This window comes from Cololabis saira, chromosome 21, assembly GCF_033807715.1.
Source record: "Cololabis saira isolate AMF1-May2022 chromosome 21, fColSai1.1, whole genome shotgun sequence".
Classification (NCBI taxonomy): Eukaryota; Metazoa; Chordata; class Actinopteri; order Beloniformes; family Belonidae; genus Cololabis; species Cololabis saira.
Genome location: NC_084607.1, coordinates 11,476,319 through 11,503,212, shown reverse-complemented (window position 1 = coordinate 11,503,212; position 26,894 = coordinate 11,476,319). Strand labels below are relative to the sequence as shown.

The following is a 26,894-nucleotide window of genomic DNA, read 5'->3' as shown; positions in this document are numbered from 1 at the left end:
ATAGAAAAGTAATTAAACATCTTCTCGTAAAGATGATAGTATACTTAGTAGACATAATATGAGATGCTGTCAAATATAGAGCTATATAGAAAAACAATTAAATATATATTGAAATAAAAGACAAACAGGGTTTTTTATAAAGTACAAACTATAAAAGTATCACAGTAGGAGTTCAAACAGACTGTGTCCTGGGTGTGAGGGGTCTGCAGAGATGTTACCTGCCCGTTACCTAATCAACCACTGTCCAATAATAATAATACTAATGATACTAATACTAATACTACTAATAGAAACCGAGACTAATACTAATACTAATAATAGAAAGCAAGTATAACTTAAAAGGAACAGAGATTTTTTTTAAACCAAGATGAAGGACAAAATTGATGGAACGTTGTGTTTCTGTGAAAGGAATCAGTTTATGGAACAATCTGAATAAAGAAAACAAAGAATCCAAATCAAACATTACATTCAAAAGAACAATTAAAGCCTGTATGTTAAGTAAATATAATGAAATATGTTAGTTGAGTTTGATTGACATACCCATGGACGGCGGTATTTTATTTTATTTTAGTTTTTTATTCACTTAGTTGTTGTTTTTTTAATTTTTAATTTATGTTATTTGTGAATTTATTTCTTGGAAAAAGGGGCAGATTAGATAAGATTCTTCTTCTTTCTGCTCCCTTTTCATTCACAATTTATTACTATTTGTATTTGTATTAGTATTGAATTGTTTGTTTTATATTTTGAATGAAATAAAGAATAAAATGAAATGAAAAAAATAATACTACTACTACTACTTCTACTTCTACTACTACTAATAATAATGATAATAATAATAATGATGATAATTATATTCACAATCATATGCTGTAACATGGCACCTTTCAATAATCATGACTACCTCATACTGCTGCACCTTTCACTGTTTTTTTAATTGTACATATGTTAATAAGAGCTGTCATTTGTCTATTTACTGTACAGTGAGCGAAAATAACCGGAGTCAAATTCCCTGTCTTGTTTGACCTGACTGGCCAAATAAACCTGATCAATCTGATTCAGATACTTCAACATGTTTGTGTCGTTATGCTGCGGCCAGTAGGCGGGCCCTCCGCGGTGATAGGCCGTTGCTAGGATACGCCCATGATTGACAGCGCTCCACCTTCCGGCTCACTCGCTCTGCGCAGAAGTCGCTAGTCACAGGAGCCACAATGGCGTTTGTAGTCTCCTTGAGATAGGGCTGTGGATGATATTAAATCCACTAGCATCGCCCTAAATATAGGCCTGGTTGACTTCCAGAGCCATTGATAATAAACTGGAACATCTACTGCACACGAAAATACTATAATTTCTTATCAATATTGAGTTTATAGGGAGTAAAACTTACATTAAAGGGAACATTTAAAAACAGCACCAACCGGGTCAAGTTTTCATTTTGTTCCCGAGAAACGAGCGTCTTTTTCCACTGAAGACGTCGTTTCTGAACGCTTAAGACCGTAATTCTGTGGAATAAAAAAACTAAACTTAAGGACAGCTTTCACAAAAAGGGACTTTTTTTTTTATTTTTGTCATTTTTTTTGGTCGTTTTCACGAGGCTAGCGGTGCTAGCTACGTTGAGACTGCTGGAGACGACAACACACAATGTTCCCGTGTTGCTCCGTTTGGACCTTTTTCCACCGCAGAATAATCCAAAGTGCACTAAGGGCTTGACCGCCTTTTCGTGCTGTTTTTCTGGGATCTAAAGCGGAATGAATCGGCGCTGCTGAGGAGGACTAGGACGTGAGCGGGGGCCTCGACCTGTTTGTGTGCTTTTTATTTCCTGCTTTCTGCTTTAATAATATTTTTTTTTTGTATTTTTTCTGTGTGGGGGAGCAGCTGCTGTTTTTACACTGTGAATGAATGAGGTATGCCCGGGTCGGACCGACACCATGGGACCAAGAGGAAGTCGGATTCCCGCACACACCTGAGCCCGGCTGCGACCCACACCTCCGAGGGAGACATGGCCAGCAAAGACCCCAAACTGCAGCTCAAATCCTCCTCCACGTCCTCTTTTGCAACCAAACGCAAGCGGCATAAATCAACCAGACACAACCGGGACTCGCTGCCGGGATCCGGAGATCTGACCCCCGGCGAAGCGGGGGCGCCGCCTGGCGTCCACGCCGTGAAACCTCTGGTGGAGTACGACGACATCAGCTCCGACTCCGACACCTTCTCCGACCCGCCCTCCTCCAGGCCGTCCGAGAAGGGCTGTGGGCCCGAGCTGTCGCCGGACTACGACCCGGAGGAGGTGGGAAAAGAGAGCAGGGGCCACAGACGCTCCAGGAAAAAGTCTAAAGACCCCAATAAGATTAGAGACTCCGGCAATGGTGAGCATGGATTCAAAAAGAGGAGCAGCAAAGACAGTGAGAAGGGGATCTCGTCGAAAAGCAAGGAGAAGATCACTCCCTCATCATCCTCGTCGTCATCCAAATGCCAGCTGCAGATGGAGGGTGACACCAAAAGAGGGGAGCTGCTCTCCCCGCAAGTGCAGCCTGCAGTCAGTGTGAGTGTAGGCAGCACCACCTCATCCGCATCCTCGTCCCGCAGCAAGGAGAGCAGCCGCTCAGGGAAGTCCAGGAAAGACAGGCAGCAACGCAGAGAAGGCCGAGGGGAGGGAGGCCACGGCTCCTCTCAGAGGACCAGGACGGACAGGACCCACCGCAAGTCCTCCAAGAGCAACAAGTCCAGCCCCAAGGGCAAGTCTTCCAGCAGGAAGGGCAACAGCTCGGCCCTGTCGCCCAGTCCCCGGAGACGGGCCGGCAGCGAGAGCCCACCGGGCGGCTATGGACAGCAGGGGGAGGACGGCTACTCCAGGAGGAGGACGGCGGTCCAGCACAGCCCCAGCCCCTATGGGGACCTGTCTCGCCGCAGCAGGCAGAGGTCAGACAGCCCCTACGGCAGCAGACACAGGTCCTCCAGCTTCGAGCGAGACAGCAGTCCCTACTCAAGGAGACGCTCCATCAGCCCCTACGGTACCCGCAGATCGTCCAGCACCAGCCCCATGTCTAGGTACGTATGTCTGGTGAGGCTCCGGTAAGATCCTGGGAACCATGTTGGGGTGTACACCTACACTAGTCACATGTTGACTGATGACGGTGTAGGGGAAATGTAAAATGATGAATGTTTTATGGAAACAAGGACCAAAACTGCCATCTTTGGTAGTGTTTTATGATCCTACTTAAAGGGGACCTATTATTATGAAAAACACGGTTTTTCTTGCTTTAACATATATAAAGTGGTCTCCCCTCAGCCTGCCAACTCAGAGAAGGAAGAAAGCAACCAAATTCTGCAGTGTCTGTACAGCCGCCGGGATGAGCCGTCCAGTGTGATGTGGCTTCTACGAGCCGTTCAGATTCTGCTCCCTTTCGTTACGTAACGACGGGCGCGATTTACATAGGTTGGCCTCCGATGCGTGAAACCACGACCACAACTAACTCCGCCGGCCGGAGCTTCCGCCATTTTTTTGTAGCGGTGTATCGCGTCATTCAGACAGCCAATTGGCACAGTGCCTCATTATCATAGCCCCGCCCACTCAGAATCCTGCATAGATAATGAGGTTAGAGAATGGGAAGATAAAGACATGGCTCAGAGGCTGAATTTTTAATTTATTTAGCAAAAACAATCAAAAGCTTGTTTTTAAGACATTCAAGGCCTGTTTAAAATAGGTATAAGATGCCATAATAGGTCCCCTTTAAAAAAAAAAAAAGAAAAAGAGAGTGGTAGCCTAGTGGTTACAGAGGAGGTTCCAGGTTCAAGCCCCTGGATTACAACCCAAGTCAACCACTTTGGGCCCCTGAGCAAGACCCTTAACCCTTACTGCTCCCTGGGTGCTGTACAAAAACGGCTGCCCACTGCACCTAGTTGGATTAGAGATGGGTTGCATTGTTTTAAGTTATTTTATGTCTTTTCTATTATGTATTCTATGTATTTTATTGCTCTAAGCTTATTCTAAGCTTTATTCTGTAAAGCACTTTGTGACAAATGAATGTCTCTGAAAAGTGCTATTTAAATAACCTTTGCTTACTTAAATCCAGAGGAAAAATTTCCCCATTGTGGGATTACTAAAGGAAAAATTTATTTAATTCATTTTTTATTTTTAACCTGCATCGTGAATGTTAAGTCAGGAGTATCGAAAAACGGTCTGGAGGAGTTGAGATTAAGTTGACTCAACACTTACATAAAAGGCCTCAATTGTCAGCAAATCACAGGAAACGGGTGGGAGCTCTCAGACACTGGTCTGAACTCTTTTTAAATCAAATTTTCATTAAATTTGAGTCAAATGACAGAAGGTACTAACTTTCAAAAAGCTCAGATTCATTTATTGGTGATAAAACTTGTAATTCTTTTATAGTTTCTGGTTTCAGCTCATCACACACGGCTTCGTGTCATTTGCAGTTACCCTTTTTTGTTCTATAAAAAAGAACTTTCTTACATGTTAAAGTGACTGAAGTAAGAAAGCAGAGATGGAGACTGTGCATGTGCAAAAATACAGTTACTGAAGTTTAGTGGGTCTTCATTCAGTCCTCTACAAGGCGGTTACTTCACTATTCCATTATCTATATTTAATTTGGTAGCTTTGCAAATGTTACGGTTTACAATGTTTGATATAATGATGTAATCAATACATATTTTGCAGATGCATTGTAATCCACTTGATATTTGTTGCACCGTTTAATATTTCTTTGAAATGCTTTTGCTTTCTCTAGACGCTCAGGCCGCTCCAGAAGTCGCTCACCACCGCTTCATTACTCTTCATCTCGCCGCTCTTCTTCTCGCTCCCGTAGTAAGAGACACACTTCCTCTGGAGCCGGCGGGAGCTCCTACAGTAGCCGGCCAGCGAGCCGCTCCCCTCCCTCCTCCCGTCTGCCCCTCAACTCCAGCTTAGGAGCCGAGCTAAGCCGCAGGAAAAAGGAACGCCAGGCTGCAGAGGCGGCCAATGCAGCTCGTGCCAATGCAAGCGGCGCTGCGTCCCCTTTACCAACGACGCAACGCAAAGTTGCAAGCTCTGCACCATCGCGGCCTGCTAAACCTGAGCCACCGCTAGAAAGAGACTCGACGACAGCAGCAGATACTCAGCTTCCAAATGCTCAGTTGCCCACCAGTGCTCCCAGTGCTGAGGAACAACTTTCAGTACCTGTACCTTCCTCCTCCACCGCATCACCCGCACCGCCTCCTCCAGAGCCCTCCCTGCAGGCACCGCCCTGTCCAACCCCACAGGTACCACAGCCCCCTCCTCCACCACCTCCTCCTCAGCCTGAAACAACTATTCAGCCCCCTACGAATCCCACGTCCCAGGCCAAATCACCAGGTTTGGTTCCCGCACGCAGCCCGGTCCGCCAGACGCCTCTGCACAAGACGTCAACCCTGCCCCCCTTGCCTTTACCGCCTGCACTGCTGGGAAACGCTCAGGGCAGGTGAGGACTCCCACCAGTCACACCTGACAGTGCTTACATCACATTTAAACACATCGTTTAAGATAGCTAGTTTGACTAGTTTGAAAGAAAAAGACGTAACTCAGCTTGCATACTGATACTACAAAATCTGTTACCACTTGACTTAGGGCTGAACGATTTTTGAAAATAATCTAATTGCGATTTTTTTTCCTCAATATTGCGATTGTGATTTAATATGCAATTATTTTTTCAAGGTCCTGTTCTCATGTATTTTTCAACTACACAAGCAATAAATCAGTCTGTTTTATAATAAACAATGTCAGATTTATTTAAAGCACAGATTACAACAATAAAGAAAACAAATCTGTAGCTTTACCTCTTTAACACGTCTACACACGATTGTTATGGGTCGTTCTCTCTGAACCCAATCGCACGACACCAAACCGGGTTAAACTTTAACCAAAACGAGGCTTAGTTTAATAGAAAAACACAGAAAGAACTCCCACAGGGAACAAAAAACCTTCCTCACAGGGAACTCAGAACTTCTTCACAAATAACAAAAAAATCACAGGGAGAAAAAAAAAACACCAGCAAACTAACAAACAAACCAACAAAGCTCAGAGTTAACAAAACGAACCAGCAATGAACAACTGGCAGCCCCGCTCTTTAACCTCTCCTCCTGATGACGAGCTGCAGGTTCAGGCTCACAACGCGACTCAAGGCTGATTTATGGATCCGCGTTACACCAACGCAGAGCCTACGGCGTAGGGTACGCGGTACCCTACGGTGTAAGCTCTGCGCCGATTTAACGCAGAACCATAATTCAGGCTTCACTGTCTGCCGGCGTGCCCGGCTAGTGCTCCTCGCCGCGCGCAGCTCCTCGCCATGCCGACTCCGCGCTCATATATTTAATAAATTTATAAAGCCCATATATTTAAAAAGCCCTGCCTGGCCGAACCCTAACGCTGAGGCCATGGTAGATTTAGGTAACGCGGCACCGCTCTGCTCACTCGCACATTACGTGACCAGATCACATGACTGGTCAAATCGCAGCCTTTGCGGTTAGAAAATCTCTTTTTATCACATCGCGATATTATCGCAAATGCAATTAATCGTTCAGCCCTAACTTGACTAATATTGTGTTTCTGGCATCAATTCCTTTGTGAGCCACAATGCTAAAACATAGGAGAACCAAGAAAGGCAAAGCTCATGCTACTTAGAACTTAAAGCATCATGTGATATTTTGCTTTGCTGTGTTGCAGTGAGGGCATTGGAAATGTACAAGTACGTGTCTACATCAGGGTTATAATAGTTTTGAATTTTTCATTTTAGTTTAGTTTTATTTCGTTTTGACTTTTTCTCCTTCAATTCAGTTAGTTTTAATTCGTTTTTAGTGTGGGTTTGCTAGTTTTTATTAGTTTTTATATTTTCAAAAATGCTTAGTTTTAGTTTTGACGTCACAGACCGTGAGGCGTTAAGGTGCCGTAGCTGCCAGTTGGAGATAAACGGCCAGAGTGGAATAAATTGATCATACCAAGAGGCTTATATTGACAGGGACGAAAACGGAGGAAATTATATCTATAATTTCAGTTCGTTTTAGTTAGTTTTCTAAACACGCAATACAGTTTCAGTTAGTTATCGTTTTTGTCTTTTAATTTTCGTTTTTATTTAGTTCAGTTAACGAAACTGTTTTTTCAATTTTAGTTTTCGTTATTTCGTTCGTTTTCGTGAACGATAATAACTCTGGTCTACATTAGGTTTTGTTTCGCTTCTCAGACAAAAGCCATTTTGAATTAAGAATGTATTTTTTGCTCCGACAGTCCAAAGAAGTCCACCCCTCCTCAGAGGTCATCAAGAAAAGAGAGAGAAGTTCGCAGCCGGACTTCTATCATCGACCTTCCTCTACCGCCCACTTTGTCTGGAGCCGACGCGTCACCTCCTCAGTCCCCTGTCCGCCAGCCTCCTCCGCTTCCCCAACCAGCCCTCAAGAAGAGACCAAAGTCAGATGTGTTTACTGCTCTCAGACCTACCTTTGTTCTTTTATTAATCCTATGTTATCACTTACATTTTTCTTTTTTTTCATGGTTCTTCAGGATTTGCTGCCCACGATACGGTGAGCGTAAACATAACCTGAGTGACTGGGGCAAACGCTGTGTAGATAAATTTGACATAATCGGCATCATTGGTGAAGGCACCTATGGTCAGGTGTATAAGGCGAAGGACAAAGACACGGGTAAGCTTCTACTGTCACGACAGTCACTCACGATCAAATCGTCAGTATAACTCCACGTACAATTTCTGTCTTTCATTCCTGTTAGGTGAACTGGTTGCTTTGAAGAAAGTGCGTTTGGACAATGAAAAGGAGGGTTTCCCCATCACAGCCATAAGAGAGATTAAGATCTTACGCCAGCTCAAACACCGCAGTGTTGTCAATATGAAGGAAATAGTCACCGACAAGCAGGATGCACTTGACTTTAAGAAGGATAAAGGTAAGATGGACATGCACACCCAATAATAATAATGATGATGATAATAAACTCACGGAGCCATCAGTGCTATATTATTGCTGGTCTGAAAAGTCATTCTTGTTCAAATTAGGGTTTCTCCCAACTTAAACGTCTCCTGGTTGATCAATAGCTGCAGTTAAGAATTAGAGTAGACATATCTAAATCTGTGGAAATGTAAGCAATAAATTTGCAATATCAGTAAATGGTTTAGAAAGATAATCTAATGAGCTTTTTTAAAATGATTTTCAGCCCACTTTCTCAAGGAGCTGAGTTACCAGTTAATTGGTTATTAAACGGCAAAAGGGACAGTCTATAAAAATGAAAGATGTCTGAAAGAACAGCTTGAGTAAAGAAATAATCCCAATATTTTATTGGTTTTTATTTTCAATTTTAACTGTTAAATAACTCAACTTATGTGGTAGAGCGGGTCGTCCAACGATTGAAGGATTGGTGGTCGAAACCCGCACCCCCAGTCATCTGTCGTTGTGTCCTTGGGCAAGACCCTTCACCCTCCTTGCCTGCAGTGAGGGCTAGGAGTTGGTGTGCGTGAATGTTGTATGAATGTTCCAGTGATGGTCGGAGAGGCCGTTAGGCGCGTATTCGCTGCCACGTTTCCGTCAGTCTGCCCCAGAGCAGCTTTGGCTACTCCTCACCTAGTTTACCACCAAGTATGAATGAGGAGGGAATGAATAATTGGAACTGTTGAGCGCTTTGAGCATCCTTAGAAAAACACGATAAAAATCAAATCCATTATTATTATTACTTGTGTTTGACAATAGTCTGTTAATAATAATAATAATAATAATAATAATAATAATAATAATAATAAAAAGCTTTCATCAGGAACAAGATGCTCACTGAGGTGCTAAATGGAGTTTTGCAGGAGTTTTTTTTTCAGCTCTGTAAAATGGCCTCAATATAGATTTGGTATTTTTGAGATATCCCATAGCTTTAAGAGCAGTGCCGAGTGTTTCTGAATGGTTGACTAACTTTTTATATTTCTGGCTTCTTGATTTGTTATCTAAAAGTCAGAATGGACTGTGGACTAATGGACTCGTGTGTGTAGAAACAAAGCGGTTATGTTTGCAGAGTGCAATTGGGACAGAGGCGCTGCGTAAAGGTGTTTTGTATGAATGGGAGAAAGATAGACCCGTAGATAAAATAGGTAACATTTTGTCCCAGAAATTGTGGTTAGTGTTTTTAAAGTCAACGTTCAAGCTCAGACATTCTTAGCTGCTTCACTATGAGCTGCAGTGATCAAAAAATGCCTAGAGCTGTTAAAAATGTGAGATTTGTGATAAAGCTCAAACACACCATTTTTATTTACTTTTTTTTAATTCCATTGGATTTTTGTACGGTCATCAGTCATGATAGACTGTTTATATTCACTCAATAACCCTTTTAAAACCTGAATATTGGCAATAACCCGAATTTGCACTGCCATGGAAACACCAATAACCCCTTTGAGTACGGTAACCCAAATTTGCTCATTCAGGTTTTTAAAAACCCGAATATGACCCCTGGGTTACTCCTTTTAAAACCTGAATATTCGGTCATGTAAACGCCAAAGGGGATATCCCCATCCAACGGAACATGAATTTGTTTTCTGCGCATGCTCTGTTCGCAAGGAATCCTGGTCTTTTTAGTCCAGGACGTACTTCTAAACACGGAGAAACGCAAGACCACGCCACACTTTTGGAGTGAGGAGGAGACTAATCACTTCATAAATGTAATGAAGGATATGAACATTTTGGCATTTGTAGATGGTAGAAAGTACCGGGATAGCGAGATTTACAACAAGGTGAGCGAAAAGTTGCGCGAAGCAGCATTTGTTTTGAATTTGGATACAGGAAGAAGTGGAAATGACTGTAATTGCGTCATCACGTTCTCCGCGCGTCCCTGGTTTGATCGGGATATCCTGAATGATTAATTACCATGTACAGTATACAGGGATAACCCTGTTTGCTCACGCATGTAAACGGAATATTCCGAATGTTTCGGTAACCGGAATATTAGCAATAACCCGAATTTTGACTGCATGTAAACGTAGTCATTGATAGATGGATATCTTTGACACTGTATCAGGACACAATGAAATTGAAAATGCGCAGTCCAATGAGAACAGACATTTCATTCTATGTAATAAAAGGCTAATCTTTTTTTTTTTTGTTTTTTTCCACTGAGAAAGTGTTGAAACAGTGTTTACTTTTGCATGTAATAACTCAGCAGGAGTAGTGGGTATGTAGCACCTTCAGCTTCGATTGACGTTAATGAGACCGTAATATCAGGTGCAGGGTTTGTTTTCAGGGGGTTGCTTTGCTCAGGATGGAAGATAGAACATGACTCTTTTTTTTTCTTCCCACAAGCATGTTTGATAATTGTAACATCTTCCATTGAGGCTCTGATGGTAATATCAACTGGAAATAAAGGCAAATCTTTTTTTCCCCATTCATTTTCTTTCTTTTTTTTAATCAGTCTGCAAGACAGCTGGCAGGTTTACTCTCAGTTTTGGTCTGTGTGTGTACTGCTGCTGTCTTGATACGATAAGAATTTAGCTTTATTATTTTACAAAGTTGGACTAATCAGAAACTTTTCACCACACAGCCTGCAGGATGCAGCGTAATGCCATCCCTTCGTGCTTCTATATCTTGTATCTTCGGAGAAAGGGCTTCTTGACTGGTTTTGAATGCGAAGATGCCTTCAGGGAACTGAGGGCAATAGTTTCACTGCTGGCATCGGATAGTATTGGGTTGAATGTTAAATATATATTACAAAATGCTCTGTGGAACATAGATACGGTCAAATGACGCCAGACACACTAGTTCATTTTGAGCCTGGTTTGCCAGTGGCTGAGCTTGCAGACTGGTGAGCACTCCATGCTCACCTGTCTGCACTCAGTTGTCTGTGAATAGCTCAAAAACTCATCTAAGATGCTTGCCAACTCATTTGTGAGCCATCTTTGGTGGATATCCAGCTCCTGAGCAGTGAGACAGCAAGGCTTGGGCTGATATTGCAATGAAGGGAAACACCGGGAAGTAGGGATGGGCGGTATGGACAAAAAAATGTATCACGATCATTTCTGGCATTTATAACAATAAAAATGACGATAGATAAAATACCAATTCAACTCCACCTTTTTAACTATAAATCTATCACCACATTCAGTCTTTGGAGCCCCTAAAACACTGCTCTAAAAGAATACTAAATGCTACTAAAGTACACCAATTAAATTGAATTAATAATGTATGGCTTAAACAGTGGGATAACAGTGCAAACAGCAAAAGTACCATTGTCCTTCAGTTTTCTTAGCTTATAAAATGGTAAATGGCTTACACTTATATAGCGCTTTCCAGCTGTACTCCTACAGCCCCAAAGCGCTTTACACTGCAAACATTCACCCACACACGCACACATTCACACACCGGTCGTCGGCGGAGCTGCCATAGACAACGGCGCTGGCCTGACAACCGGGAGCAACCGGGGGATTGAGTGTCTTGCCCAAGGACACTTTGGTGGACACAGGCGGAACTAGGGTTCGAACCACTGACCTTCAGGTTCATGGGCGAACGCTCTACCAACTGAGCCACCTTCCCCTTTGATTGATAAAATCACAAAGGTGAAAAAAATACAACCTGATAAATAAAGAAACAGGACAAATAAATAAAAGCCATCCTTTGCACTCACTGTTTGTTTGCAGACTCTGCATATAATAGATGATGTTTGCTCCTCGTCACTCTTTTTAAATCCAAACCAGTTCCAGATAATGGAGCTGGAGCCTCGTTTAACAACGAGCTCCTTGCTCTCAGATCCGCCTTCCGCCATGTTTGTTAAGGCTGACCGTACGTTTCGCGTCGTCGCGTACCCTACGCCGTAGGCTCTGCATCAATTTAACGCAGAACCATAATTCAGGCTTCACACAAAAACTTCAACGTTTTTACCACGAGATGACAAATTCTTACCGTGGGGAATTTTTTTGACGGTATATCGTGAACGGTAAAATATCGCCCATTCCTACCGGGAAGCTGTAAGCTTTCAAGAACACATTACCACAGTTCAGACAGTCAACTACTTTTTGCTTTGTGCACAGCTAACGCCTCATAGGACACATGTGCGTTGCTTACAAAATGCAGTTTGGAGACCAGACTGCTGATCAGGTCGTGTCTGACCCTTGATTGATAAATAAACACGGGTATAAGACCAGCACATCAATTGGCGGAGCTGAAAGTCATCTAAGGTGAAATGCGCCCAATTTTATTTAAAAGAGGCAGGTTGTCCGAGTGGAGAGGCGTTAAATGTATTAAAATCATTACAAGATACAATTAAGATGAAATAAATAGTGTAAAAAACAATATAGTAGTGGATTTTAGCAAGTCAGACCGTTTGATCTCTGTTGCTTTAGAAATGTCCATAGAAGATGAGCAAGAGGTTTTATGGGAATGATAGATCATGTGACACTTGTGTGTGGCTATTTCATATTGCAGCAGTGAATAAATGATCCTAGTAGAAACCTCTTTCCCTGTGTGGAGCTGCTTTACATGAATATGTGGTCTTGTAACATGGCCTGGGACACGTTTGCATTCACACTTTTATAAGGCTGATCACACGTGTCTGAGACCAGTTCTGGATGTGGCCTGAGTGAAATCCACACTGACTGCATTCACACTGGCTCTTAGTGCTATCAAGTAGTGATTGAGTCATCTAAGATCTCTGTATGCATCAGGTCTTAACAGGACTTATTCCCGTAGCTACTTAGCAGCTCATTCCACGAGCAGGTCACCGCAGCTTTCCTTCAGCTCCAGTTTCTCCACTTGTAATTAGATATATGTGTCTCTCTATGAGCAAGCTTTCACATTTGGTTTTGACTGTTTGTCTGGGTCTGATTGCTGTTCATAGTAATTTCCTAACATCACATATTCCCCATTAAATGAGTTTCACAGTTTTTCGTTAAGAAATTCAAGACAAATATGATGTGTTATATCAAAAACAGATAATTGGAGCTGATGATGTGCTGTACATACGGTTTCTTCATGTTTCAGCTTGCAGAGTGCAACAGCACAACAGTTACTAATAATTTACACTGTAACTGTTTTGTTGCTGGTGGTGCAGTTTTATATTTTCAATAGAGTGCAGACTCTACAGTCTTTCAACTTGAAGATATGAGGCTATTTTAATCTTTCTTTGCAGAGGGAACATTTTAATCCTCCCCTCACATGGCCAATCATCCAACTTCCATACATTTAATTCTTTTTTTCCCCCTATGTCTTCCCTCTGCTTGTAGGTGCTTTTTACTTGGTGTTTGAGTACATGGACCACGATCTGATGGGCCTACTGGAGTCGGGCCTGGTGCAGTTCTCCCATGAACACGTTCGCAGCTTCATGCGTCAACTGATGGAAGGTCTGGACTACTGCCATAAGAACAACTTCTTGCACAGAGACATCAAATGCTCCAACATACTGCTCAACAACAGGTAAGAAACAGAAAACATCTGGAGTTGCACTCGGTAACATCCTTTGGTTCGACTGTTCTGGTTTCTTTGCAATAGTAGCCACAGCCCCCCCAGTCAGAGCCTCTTGCTTTCCCAGTATCCAACTTGTTTTTATCTAAATGATAACATTGCATTGCTTCATATTTAACTCATGTTAGTTGACGTCTAAACGGCATAAATAAAGCGGTGTCATTCACCTTGGTGTCTTAAAATAAATCCTGTTAAACGACTTGTGCTTCAGTGATCCGGTTACAAGTCTCTTGAGGTGTGTTTACAAAAGAGTTCATTTCTTAATACTAGGGGTGTAACGATACACTAATCTCACGATACGATACACGATATTGAGGTCACGATAACGATACAATATTATAGCAGTATATTTTTAACAACCTTGAATGAGGAACATATGACTGGAAAAAATTGTCTTTTATTTGAAAGACACAAAATACAAAACAATACGGTACGTTTGCCCTATTGTTACAGTTTGTAATGCTTTATAACTGTTTAAGTTTTAAAGAGAAAGCCAGGCCAACCATTGTCCATAAACTGAACTAAAAGTAAATGTCAGGTTTGCATTATGCATCTTCAGTTTCATACAAGTAAAAATATTTTGCCACAAAATGAATAGTTTCTCTCATGTATGATTTGACTTTTTTCTTTTCCAGAAATTTAACAACTAAAATTAAATAAATAAATAAAAGTAAATAAATACGTACAATTTTACATCATAAAAAAGATTGATTCATGCTCACCTTATAAGTGTAAGAGGAGATTTATTTTTGTTAAGAAGGTTATTTTGGTAATTCAGGGTTCATTATTTTATAAATATATTCTTTATATTCTGATGTAAATCAGGGACTATAATTACACTAGTCAGTTTATCTGTAGTGATTAGTCTGTTTTAGATTGGGCGGAGTGATACGCCACAGTACAGCACTAGCTGCTGTGTTGATGTTCTAAAATCCTACGCTGTTGAGCGGACATTAAAGTACACTCGAACTCACGCAGAAGTTTTCCCCGTGTTTATCCTACTCACGACCCGAAAAAGGTTTAATATAATAAGGTAAGGCTTAACTCTACACCAGCCTTACATAAGTAAAGGTTCAGAGCTCAAAACGGGACCGGAAAACGGTACTAGTTTCTTCTGAGCGTAGTAAGATTTTGGTCCGCAGGTCGAGGCGCGGTCGTCACGCGTGGTCGGATGCACGTTTCTAGTCAACACAATAGATTAATATTAATAACCCAATATCGCAATACACTTTGTCACCTCCACGACACGTTTCGTGACGTTTTTGTATCGAGAAATTTCGTGGCACGATATATTGTTACATCCCCTACTTAATACTAATTTTTCACTGGGTTCTTCAAACGTCTTCAAGGGTGTGCAGCAAGTGCTCAGATTATTTCTGCACTTATTCTGCAACCATTACAGGAACATTAAGCTACATGATCTGCCAAGACTAGGATGTTAACAAAAACAGTCTGTTTCACCATTAAAAGTAGATGCAAATCATTCACTGACAACTTTTGGATTTTGTTTTTCTCCAAGTGCACTCAGTCGTTTTGGTGAATGCATGCTGACTACAACATTCGGTACCATGAAACTGACAGAACAGATTCGAAATCAAAGTTCTTCTTTTTCTCCATAACAGAGGTCAGATCAAACTTGCTGACTTTGGTTTGGCTCGACTTTACAATTCAGAGGAAAGGTAAGACAAGTCATTTTGTAAATATGCAAATATTCTGGCACGTTTCCTTGAGCTCGTATAGTGAATCTGAATTCATCCCATGTTTAGATATTTTTATAGTAAATGTGTTTAAACTTGATCAGAGCGCCACTATTATGTTTTTAATTTTTTCCATAGTATGTCTCCAGTAGATGGAGCTGTGTCTCAGTAACTGCCTTCTTGATTTCAGCTGAAATGTTACTGTGGGGACACATGGGGGCAGAGATGCTGTATGAATGTGCTCTGATTCGCTCTCTTTTTTCCTTCCTGGCCTCCAGTCGGCCGTACACTAATAAAGTAATCACACTATGGTACCGGCCCCCCGAACTCCTGCTGGGGGAGGAGAGGTACTCCCCTGCTATCGATGTCTGGAGTTGTGGGTGAGTCTAAAACATTCGCCCAGTCACTCACAGATAATGTTATACTTTACATAACTCCTTTTCCTGTTTTTACCAAACAACGGTGTATAATGTAAGCCGAAAAAAAACCAAGTGCAACATAACCAACGCCAAATTCTTCATTTGTGCTAAAGCTAATTGCGACTCCATAAAGTTGACTCTGAAGTGGAAATATGATGTCTGCACATTCGTTACATTGTTAATTGATCAACTGACAAATGATCAACTTTGGAAAGAAATGGTTTTGGATTAGGTCTTGTTTTGTGTGTTTTATAGGAAAGCTACTTTTTTTTTGTCAGATGAAGCTAATTTAGAGAAAAGAAAAAAAATTTATAAATCATTTGTCTATACATTTTTTCCCTAAACATTCAGAGATCAATGTTACCCTTTTCTGAGTTTGTTTTCTGGCTCAGAAGCAACTTTTCACCTACCATGACCAACTATCAGAACAGAGGCCATAATTAATATGCTCTCAAGTTTTGTCAACAGATAAACATCCAACCTGTACTTAAAGAGCAAACAGTTGAATATGTTCAAATGAACCAGACTGGCATTTCCTGCCAGTTATTTGGCTGAGGTGTTTGGGCCATGAGAAATTGAGTTTATCAGTTTATCTAAGTAGGATAAAAGGTCAGTGAAGCATCTATTAGTCTCACCTGTGTCTGGTTAAAGTTTGTAAAACTATGAGGTAAAAAATGAGGCAGGTGTTGGTTGTAGCCTTCAACTGTCTATTAAAATATAATCACCAAGCTTCCACTTGACTCCTGTAGCTTGACATCTGTCAGTAGGTGCTCGGCGCTCTAACTAGCTGGATCCCGCTCGTGGTGTTTTATCTTGAAAGTTGACCGGAGTCTCCATGCAATTCTTGTTTTTGGCTTTTTGACTAAAGCAAACTAAAGACTCGGCTCTTTAAGGAGTATTTCCACAGTTAGTTAACTTCTCTGCTCATCAGAATGAGTTAGATTTGTCCAGCTCTTTGCATGACTCAGCACTGAGAAAGCTGCTTGAACTCATGCCAAGATGACAATGTGATGGTGAATTTAAGACCTAGTTTTGCTGAATAAAGGGACTGTTGTAGGGTGGGAAGGGAACAAAAAAAACTCTAGCTGTGGCATGGCAGCAGTCTGACCAGCACTCATCCATCACCGGTGATGGTTCCCGAGATGCTTCTAAACCGTTGTGCAGAGCTTTGGGTAGAGATGCGCCGGTCGATGAGCCATCGGCCGATAGAGCCCTTATCGGTTGTGTTTAGAGTTCTCAAAATAGTTAAAAGCAGACCGGATCAGATCAGATGACGTTTACAACAACAAACTGCATTCCCACATCTCAGACCCAGGTCACCTAAGGGGGCGTGGAAGTCTCTACAGAGCAGCAACACTGAGAATGGAATCGCTGGTATGGGAGTTTCACAATGTCTGAAAAGGACAACAAATTTGCAGTTTGCAAGGTGTGTCCAAAGAAGATACCCCGAGGAGGAATGTTATAAAATAATTTCAACACAACGAAGCTGATGAGACATTTGAAAGTTTCTCACACTGAGTATAAAGTTCAAAGTTGGCTGCTGCTAAGGCAGAGAAAGAGCACATGTCTAATATAAGCCGGACTTATACCAAACTATACAGTACAGTCACATCCAACCCTCACTAACCCTTACGCAGGATCACAATCGTGTCAGTCGGCTTCACGAGTGACATTTGGAGCTCTAGTGTGAAGAGTTTGTGCTTCACGCGAGTTTCCTCATGCGCGGCGGATGCTATCGCTAAAGCTTTCGCAAAGCTTTCATAATTCATTTTTTATTTTAAAATTGAATTCCTTTTTCCACAGGAAACCTAAGGTTTATAGTTAATAACTTGAATCAACTCCAGGAGAGTGAAATATCTGCTGTTGTTTGTGTTGGTGCACATGTTGTGTTGTACACATGATTGTTGCCACAAGAAAGCTTAAGCTAGTAAGCTACACTTACTCTTTATAAGAGTCTAAGTCTATAGAGTCTCTAGAGGGTGAAATATTGCACCTCAGCCTGCAATAAAACAGTCAATTTATGATACTTTCTCATCTCCTAATTTTTATACCTAATATAATGTCAGTGTCGTGTACATGAGACAACAATATTGGCGAATTTATGGATTTGACGCTGTGATCGGCAATATTGGGATTGGCAGATACTGCTGTGGTGATCGGTGATCGGCCCTCAAAATCCTGATGGGAGCATCTTTAGCTTTGGGTGAGACCCTCCTTAACCAGGGTAGTTGTGATTCAGTGTCTGGCACGTTACATCCGGACCCTGGTGGGACCGAGGCATTAAAACACTTGACATCTTGTGTTACTCCTGTAAAAACTTCCCTGTCAAGACCCATAAAACCACAAAACAATGTTGTGAACTCAACCCGTCCACCCAGTATAAATCAGACTCTCTGCACTGTAGCTCCTCCAGCACATGCAGCACCATATTTCAATTTAGCTTCTCTAAAGTTCTCATTATTCCTTTGCACGATTCCAAAACATGTTAGCATCCAGAGAAAATTAATTTCTGTGATAAAGGAAAAACATTTAGTTAACACATTCGTGTCAAAAAAGGGAGTCCAAGGCACTCTTCTTGTGGAAAAATATTAAAAAGCCTTTATTGAAACATGGCTAATAAGTAGTTTAGTTAACAAATTTTTAAATGCACAAATATATGAGATGGTTGGCTCCTCTAAATCCCTCAAAGACACCTAAAAACCTTTTATGCTGTGTCATGGAGTCTCAATATCATGGTGTTTTGTTAGTATAACTCCACAATTCAGTACACCAAAGTTCACCAAACCTTTAAATTTGCCTCAATCTGACTTTGACAGTTCAGGGTTCAAACTCATTAAAACTATCACACTATTGCTTTGTGAAATATTGTTTGATAGATCTTTTAACATAGTTTACATCACACACATTCACAATTCCTGACCACAATTCTTCTGGTTTTCTTGGCTCAGGTGCATTCTGGGAGAGTTATTCACGAAGAAGCCCATCTTCCAGGCGAACCAGGAACTTCTTCAACTGGAGCTCATCAGGTAAGTTGCCCCACACACATGAATACCGTATTTTCACGACCATTCGGCACACCGTGTGAAAAGGCGCACCCTCAGTTTTGTGTGTAATTTTTGGATTTTAAACACACATACGGCGCACCGACCCAAAAGGCGCAGTCTACACAGACGGAGCTGCACACACGCGCGCCGCAAAACACACGTGCTGCAGAACACACACACACAAGTGTGCTTATTTAAAAATAGAGTGGGAGCAAAACTTAGTTTGATATTTTATTTCACTTTTCACATCAATCAAACCCTTCAAAGTCTTCATCTTCTGTTTCCGCATTAAAGAATTAAAAAAAAAAACACCGGGTCGCCGCACATAAACCTGTCTCAGCCACTTGATCATCTCTTCATCCATCCAGCCCTTTTCATTTGCCTTTATAATGACTCCGGCTGGAAAAGTCTCTTTAGGCAACGTTTTTCTTTTCAAAATCACCATCGGCGGCAGTGTCTGTCCATCAGCGTGGCAAGGCAAGCACAACAGTAAATAAACTTTTCATACCCCGTTGTTCGGATCCCGACCGCGGTGGTCCCGGGTCCCGGTCCGCTCCCCCGCGGTGGTCCCGGTCCGCTCCCCCGCGGTGGACCCCGTTAACTCCACCATGTGATTCACCGGGATGTGGAACGTGAGCGGCACCTCGTCCATGTCGGTGATGTGTTGCTGCAGAATGAGCGGACGCTCGCCATCTTTTCCATATAAACTCACGGGCGCTGCTGCTGCGCTGGCACCGTTTCATGAGGCGAAAGCACCAGGACGGACCTCCATGAAAATGTTCAATTTTCATTTCTTCGGACTCAGCGCCCCTTCTCCCTTTACCGTTCTCATGGTGGCTCCACCTCACATTACCGTAATTTAGGTAATAGATACGGCGCACCGTTTCATAGGCCGCGTGGCACATTTTAGAAAAAATAAATAAATTTATGTGCGCCTTATGGTCGCGAAAATACGGTACATGCAATTTAAGTGAATCATGACCATCTTAGGTGGTCAGCCACACCCACATCCACTTTTGGGCAATCACCATCAAGATAAGAGGATCGTTTTATTCCTATTGCATGGAAATAAAGGGGAAAATGTCATGCTACATAACGTTACTATACCATATAAATGCTTTCTAACTTGACGTTAAGTAACTAACGTAAGGAAGTTGTTGAACAGTTTAGCAGCTTCTTACTTGTGAATGTTGAGTTCCACCAAAGATGTGTTGTTGTGAAGATGCTCTCCAATACACAATTTACGTGAATGACATTTTGATTCGAATGGGGTATGTCGCCTAAAAAACGACACAAGATTGCAGGCATGTGAATAATAATGATGGGAGATGTATTTATAATAAAGTCCTGGGTCAGTGCAAAGAGTTTTATCTTTTATAAATAATCCCTGCACACTTGTCTGATAGGACATAGACTGGTAGGAGTTTTACAGAATTAATGAACGGCTTCTTCTTAAGATGATTTTACTTTTGATTTGTAGTCCACTTTACGACTCATGGAGAGGGATGTCGTCAATGCTTCAACGTTTCCAATATGAGTTATTGATCTAGGAAGTTTAAGGGAGTAAGACAGATGCTGCTTCAGGGAGGAAAAACAGCTCACTGTTTATCCGCGCCTGTTGTACATGAAGTAATATTGGAATAAATTAGTCTTTTAAAAAAAAAAATCAATTGTAAATAACTTTAAACCCAACGGTATATTAGCACGTTTATGCTTCTGATGCTGCAGTCTAAACTTTAAAGTATACCTGACATCTTGTGGCTCGTGTGTAAAGCTGACGATTCCATTATCAGACACCTTATTACCTTAATTCACTGAGCAATAAGTCATCGGTGATACCCGCCGCTCAAACTGTTACTTTTCTTTCAGCCGTCTGTGTGGAAGTCCCTGTCCTGCAGTCTGGCCCGATGTCATCAAACTTCCCCTCTTCAACACCATGAAACCCAAGAAGCAGTACCGGCGGCGACTACGAGAGGAGTTTGCTTTGTGCGTAGCCGTGCTGCAGCGTTTCCAGTAGCAGCGATCCTCCCTCTGCTGGGCCCACTGGTGAAATGTCTCCTCCTCTCTGTGTATAGTTTACCTACTCCTGCTCTGGACCTGCTGGACAGAATGCTGACCCTCGACCCTGCACGTCGATGCACTTCGGAGCAAGCTCTTTTCAGTGACTTCCTGTGTGACGTAGAGCCGAGCAAGATGCCGCCACCAGAGTCAGTAGCTCATGGCCTTTTTGTGCACAATAACAGACCAAGTATTGACATGAGCTCAAAAACAAGCCCATTAACCCTCAGCGGTTTAAGCTGCTTTTTTCCATTACTGTTAAAACATATAGAAGCTATAAAAATGTGCCTTATATAATTTTTTCCAGCACTACCTAGGCAATATAATCCTTTTTTTTTCATTTTCACCAACTATATAAACACAGCTGAGCATAAACTTCTCAATATGCTCAAAATGGAATTGGATTTTTTTTCTTTTCTGAAACTTCACAAAACTACAAAAAAAAACAGGGTTTAAAGATTTTTCAAAACTTGAAATTCTAAAAATATTATTTCTGGAACTGGAAACTTGAAGAAATATACTACAATAGTGTCCAAAAGACTTAAAATATAAATAACCTTAATTTCCTGGCAGAATTTTATGTCGAGACATGCTGTTCCACAAGAGTGTCTCAAAAACTTGTTTATGCTACAAAAAAACAAAAATCCTATTTAAGAGACAAATATTTAAAATCTCATTATCTCTTTTCATGTAAAGTGCTCTCACAAACATAAACAGAGATCCAACTTTCCAAATAGCTATTTGTGCTCCGACATCTTCTGCTTTTCTGTGGCGTTGGTGCTGACGGTGGGCTTTGATCATCTGTTTTGCCACAATAATACAATTTAAAAACAACATAATTAGTGTTTCTTTTTGTGGCAGCTGGTAAACCAGTGAAAATTTGAATCTGGATGAAACGACGAGTCTTCCATGGAACACCTCATTTTTCCTGCTGTGAATCTTCTGGAACATCGTTCCAGCTGCTCAGCACTATAGTTGCATATTATTTTAAACTCACAAAATGCATACAATTGAGAATATAAAGAACTCTAGACATAAATCATATTTTATCTATTTACCTTCTTGAAAATTCTCATAATTTTCCTTTAACCACAGAGATAAATATCACAATATGCATTCAAGGATATGATTGAATTTTGGCTCCCAATCACATTTTGGGAGTCAATTTACTGCACAGATACACAAAAAGTGTACACACACACAGGGCTTCCTCTCCCTCCTGCACATGTTTCTGCTGGAGGTTTGATGCAAACAAAGTTAGTTCTGAACTGGCCACGAGCTCAACTTGGCTATATTGATAAGATGGAAACGTACTTATATTATACATGTGCACTTCTATAATAATATTTTTAGAAAACATAAAGTTACAAACAAAAAGGTTTGTCCATTTACAATCCGTGGGCAATGCCCTTTAATCCTTCACTGTTCAACAGTGTTTTCATTTAGTTTCATGCGGTTTCCGCGTTCTTAAGAAAATTACAGTTTGCAAAAGAGAGGGAGTGTTGAGTTGCAAACAGGGATAACGTCAGTAAAATATGTAACAGTTCACAGCTTGTTTATATGCACAAAACTAACAAAAAACTGTTTATTTTGGGAATTCTGCACAATGCTCCTGTTTTTGTTTTGAAAAACCAGTGATATCAAATTAATTAAAACTTTGACTGGATGACATCTAGAAGGAACAGAAAAGTGCCTTTATAAAGCTTGATGATGTGACCTATAGACAAACTACTCCCTAATGTCCATACCATTTACAGAGGTTCACATCCGGCAGGGAGCGGTGCCTTGTGAACTCTAAAGCCTGAATTATGGTTCTGCATCAAACCAACGCAGAGCACTCACCGTGACGCCGTCGTGAACCCTTTGGACTTCTCTGTCACTCCATTTCGCCGCGGTGCAGTACCCCCCGTGACCGCTAATTCGCAACCTTTTCCTGAATGGTTTATCCGACTTTTTCCGATCACAGTGAATCAAAGAGATAAGGACAACTATTGTGCAAAAAACAAAAACAAAAAAAATCACACATACACGAAGAAAAGAGCGCTGAAAGTTCATGACTGCTTCAAACCGGAAATGCGTTGCTACCAAGCGAAACAATCACAGCCCTCTCCGTCTGCGCGTGGTCTGCGTCACCTCGACGCGTAGTTACAATTTTCGGGAGGTGCACGTCAGTGACGGCGTCAGTGACGGCGTCAGTGACGGCGTGTGGTCTGCGTCGACGCGTACCACACGCCGTAGGCACGGCGTCGTTTTGACGCAGAACCATAACTCAAGCTTTAGGGTTAATCTATGCAGCATCCCACCTAGGGGTTTATTTCCTAGGAGTTGTTTGTGATGGCTGAAATGTTTTCCCCGTGTCTGACCTGTGCATCCACTGTCCAGTCTTCCCCACCACCAGGACTGCCACGAGCTGTGGAGTAAAAAGAGAAGGCGTGCACGCCAGAGCGGTGTGCCCGAGGAAGTGCCTGTGCCCAAAGTGCCGCGTAAAGATGCAACTGGGACCTCCGGCGGAGAGAACAGTCGACCACAGAACAGCCCAGCTGGAGCCCCCCCGCCGCCTCCACCTGGAAAACCCTCCACCGCCAGCTTAGAGAGTGAGTTGTCAGGTAACAGATTTGGCTTGCAAGTCTTCTGCTAGAAGCAAACTTGTAGTTCAATCTGTTTTTTTTTTTTTTTTTTTTAAATGAAAAGCAGTTTGTATGTTTGTTTGGATAAATCTGATTGAACGATGAATGGTCACATCCAGATTATATTAGTATATTCATTATCTGCATTTTAATAATACAAGTTCTGGTTGTGTTGTGTTCAGGGCTGGGAGCGGCTGGAGAGCAACTGAATCAATCAGAGTTGGCCGTGCTGCTGAACCTTCTCCAGGGGCAAACTGACCTCAGGATGCCCCAGGTGGCCCAGCTCCTCAACCTTTCCAACCAAGAGACTATTACCCAGTTGGTGTCTGCCCTTAATGACGCCCCTGAGCCCCCCGGGGCTCCGGAGGAGCCGCCCCAGCCCCCCGCCGTGCCCCAGCCTCCGGAGCCGCCTCCCGAGCCGCCCGAGGGCTCGCCCACATCTGCAGAGCCGCCGCTCAGCCAGGAAGACCAGGCCAGCCTCCTGGCCCTTATTTTGGGGCAAATCATAAAACCACAAACCGAGGGACAAGGAGATGAAAGCAATGGCGTTCAGTCAGAGGAGGCGCTTACGCGCGGTTCGTCCACTTCTACTACTGATGGCAAGGGCAAGTCTGGGTTCAGTCTTTAGAGCGAAGGAGGTACCAGGGTCAAACGGAGATCATAATAATATGGAGGAGAGCGAAGCTGATTGAGGTTTAGAAACCAAGATTTTATATACTCTATCAATCTAATTAGACTTTAGAGTACCTGATGAAATCGACAAATGACTAATAATTCAAATGAATGTGGCTACGATAAAGTGCATCCACCTCTCTGTTATTCCTGACACACACATTGGCTCTCTTTGAGCAGCTGCTGTATTAAAAGGAAGAAAAAAAACAACCAACAACCGCAAATACCTATTGATCATTGGGTATAATGTGACCCTGGTAAACAGTTAAAGGTTCGGTGCACGTGGACGTCACTGGTGCATCACTGGTGTGCTCGGTAATGCAGTGTTATTCATTTAAGTAAAATGAAAAGTTCACACTGTTTCCCATGTTTTTCCCCCTCCTGTTTCATTCTCACGGTCTTTGTTTCTGTCTGTTTCATTTCCACATGTTTTTTCCCCCTCCTCACTTCATTTTCATAAAAGAGGTGTTTATGGATTCTTCACAGAAAGAGATGTTGCTTTAAACGGTCTGTAATGTCAGCCTTTTTATGAAGAAAGTCTAATAAATTATCAAGTGAAAATAAATGTTTGAATCTTTAGCTCTCACCTGCATGTTTCTTTTGAACTTTCGGTTTGTCACATTTTTTTTTTTTTTTTCTTTCTTTTTGCTGTTCACTCTAAGGTGTAGAAACGTTCGCAAGTTGAATAACCACTGCTGTCACTCGAGTAGCAATAATCCAAGGAAATGTTTTATCTCCTGGCGCTGTGTTAGGTTCCGAGGGAGGAATATAGAAACAAAACCCACAAATGGGGAGAAAAATCTCCTCCTACCCTTTAAGCAGTTAGTCCTACATAAGTCTCCATCACTATTGATCCACCTGCGCGTGCTTTACTTCTCACCTGTCACAGACCTCACCTTGTTTTAGGGATGTCTGACATCAGCTGCACATACTTTATAATCTTAATATTAATATATCAGTTTCATAAACAATAAGGACTAGTCACGGGTGAGATGCGTGTTTTTGTTAACGTAAGCTTCGTTTTGCTTGTATAGGTACATGTTCACTTTTTTTCACCACACAACATTGGAAAAATATGAACTTTAATAGGATGGTGACCTTTTGTGGCCTTACTGTCCCTCTTGTGGTGAAGGTAGGAAGGTCCACATTGTGCAACCTTGAGTCAGGTTCATTTGAGAAAAGGGAAGGTTTTATTTTCGTTCATCCATCAGGGCTTGAAAAAGAAAACTGAGGCATTGACATAGAATGGACCTCAGTTTAATTCTGTCTTCTGTCTGTTCTGCTTCATCAGATGGTGCAGTGTCAAAAAGGAAAGCACTGGTCGCCAGCCGGGCCCCCCCGCCCGGCGAGCAGCGCCCCCCTTCTCCGCCCGGGCCGCCCCCAGCTCAGAACTCCCAGCAGGCCCGGCCAGGAACCCAGCCGGGCCAGGACATCAGCCCCGCCGTGGCGGCCGCCCTGCTCCAGCTCATCTCCCAGCAGGACGGGGAGGCCGGCGCCGCCAAGCAGAGCAGAAACCCTTCTCCGGGCACGGACCTCCCGGCCCGGGCGCAGCCGCCTCCATCCTGGGCCGCAGACTCTCCACCCAAACCCTCGGCTGCTGCTGCCGCGGAGACTCCTGCAGAACTGGTGACGGCGGCTACCAACGCCGCAGCGCAGTTCCCCAAAGATCAGGACCTCCGCTTTTCCCACGGCGCCGCCCGCTGACACCTCAGTCCTCTGGTGAGGGGAACTCTGGTAACACGGGGCGGCTGCAGCCATCCTGGCCTGAAGGGGAAGGGAAGATGGAGAAATGCAGAGGAGCACCCACAGAAAGTAACTCACTGGACCAGGAGCAGGTAGTGAAAGTCGAATCATAGATTTTGAAAATGAATGTCTAAATAGAAGAGAGAGAGGTTTTTTTTTTTTTTAAGGTTACGTCACAAACATCTGGGCTCTCTGAACGGGCTGCTGTGTTGTTCCGGTGGGAGCATCGTAACCTGGCGTTGGTCTGTCCTCTGTTAAAGTAGGAACAGTCGCCATCTGCAAATCTCTGCTCTCTACTTAACTCTCGAAGGTTCTGGTCTTGAATGAAATGCCTCTTTTGTAACCGAGTGTAAACACAGCTGACACTCAAGTTTGAAAGCAGCAAAGAGCTCCCTTTTTTCTTTTCTTTTCCCTTCTAAACAAATGATTGTTGTATCCACTGCGGTGCCCACTTCCAACAGGATCATTAGCATTTTGGAGGAAGTGGTTTTCTGTTGAAACGTGCACGATGGCTCCCGTTTGCAGCCTTATGCGACATCAGCGACCCATGAATGATCTCGGCCTTGGGAGAAAAGAGAGGGTTAAGTTTCTCCTTTAGATAATACGTGTGTATTTGCCTTTTTTTTTTTTTTTTGTTAATGTTACCCAAAGGCAGTTTAAGGCAGTGGTATCCTGGCCTCCCCCAAGCTTAACTGTGATAGGCCACCTGAAGGCATCGCTCTTTTACTTGTGTTGTAACAGGTCTGTAGTACCCATGCTCCTGTCTCCGGAATGGATTAAACAAACTGATGAACTTCTACATAACACATGCTTTTCTCCACGATCAAGTATAACGCCAGAAACAGAAAAAAAAACCTCAGCTTTCCATGGTGGGCCCTAAAAGCCTCGTCTAAATATGTGTGCCCCTCATCTCACTGTTTGAACAAGAGCTTTTTTTTTTTTTTTTTTTTTTTTTTTGGTGCAGTTATTTTCTACATAAATAAGCTTAAAAAAAAAGATAATGGTCAGTCATTCTGTTTCCTCTTTTCTTTTTTCTCTTTTTTTGCTTTGGAACAAGAACGGGCGGAGAGAATCGTTTATTGTGACTGTAAGAAAAAAAAGAAAAAACCCCAGATATTTTGTAATGTGTTTTTCTTGGTTCAGTTTATTAAAGGAAGCTATGCGACCAGCTGAATCGTTTCT

The 26,894-nt window shown here is 42.4% G+C and overlaps 1 protein-coding gene across 4 annotated transcripts; it reads left to right on the top strand.

The window, feature by feature from the left end:
- The first annotated feature begins 1,187 nt into the window (after positions 1-1,187).
- Positions 1,188-26,894, top strand: cdk12 (cyclin dependent kinase 12). 4 transcript variants are annotated; one of them, XM_061712589.1, is made up of 15 exons: positions 1,188-1,776; positions 1,873-3,045; positions 4,743-5,450; positions 7,250-7,429; positions 7,523-7,662; positions 7,748-7,918; positions 13,215-13,404; positions 15,075-15,131; positions 15,428-15,529; positions 18,517-18,594; positions 20,482-20,598; positions 20,688-20,819; positions 23,053-23,276; positions 23,480-23,902; positions 25,261-26,894. In XM_061712589.1, exons 2-15 carry the CDS (start codon positions 1,904-1,906, stop codon positions 25,671-25,673), a joined length of 4,077 nt encoding a protein of 1,358 aa, XP_061568573.1. In that variant the 5' UTR covers positions 1,188-1,776; positions 1,873-1,903; the 3' UTR covers positions 25,674-26,894. The 4 variants fall into 4 exon arrangements, with proteins under 4 accessions (XP_061568573.1, XP_061568575.1, XP_061568572.1 ...); XM_061712591.1 differs by having other exon boundaries at positions 1,188-3,045; positions 23,480-23,872; XM_061712588.1 differs by having other exon boundaries at positions 1,188-3,045.

Coding starts and splice junctions, on each gene's coding strand:
- cdk12 (XM_061712589.1), top strand. CDS start 1,904: ATGCCCGGGTCGGACCGACACCATGGGACCAAGAGGAAGTCGGATTCC. Junction 7,663..7,747: donor GGCGAAGGACAAAGACACGG/GTAAGCTTCTAC, acceptor CATTCCTGTTAG/GTGAACTGGTTGCTTTGAAG. Junction 13,405..15,074: donor AACATACTGCTCAACAACAG/GTAAGAAACAGA, acceptor TCTCCATAACAG/AGGTCAGATCAAACTTGCTG.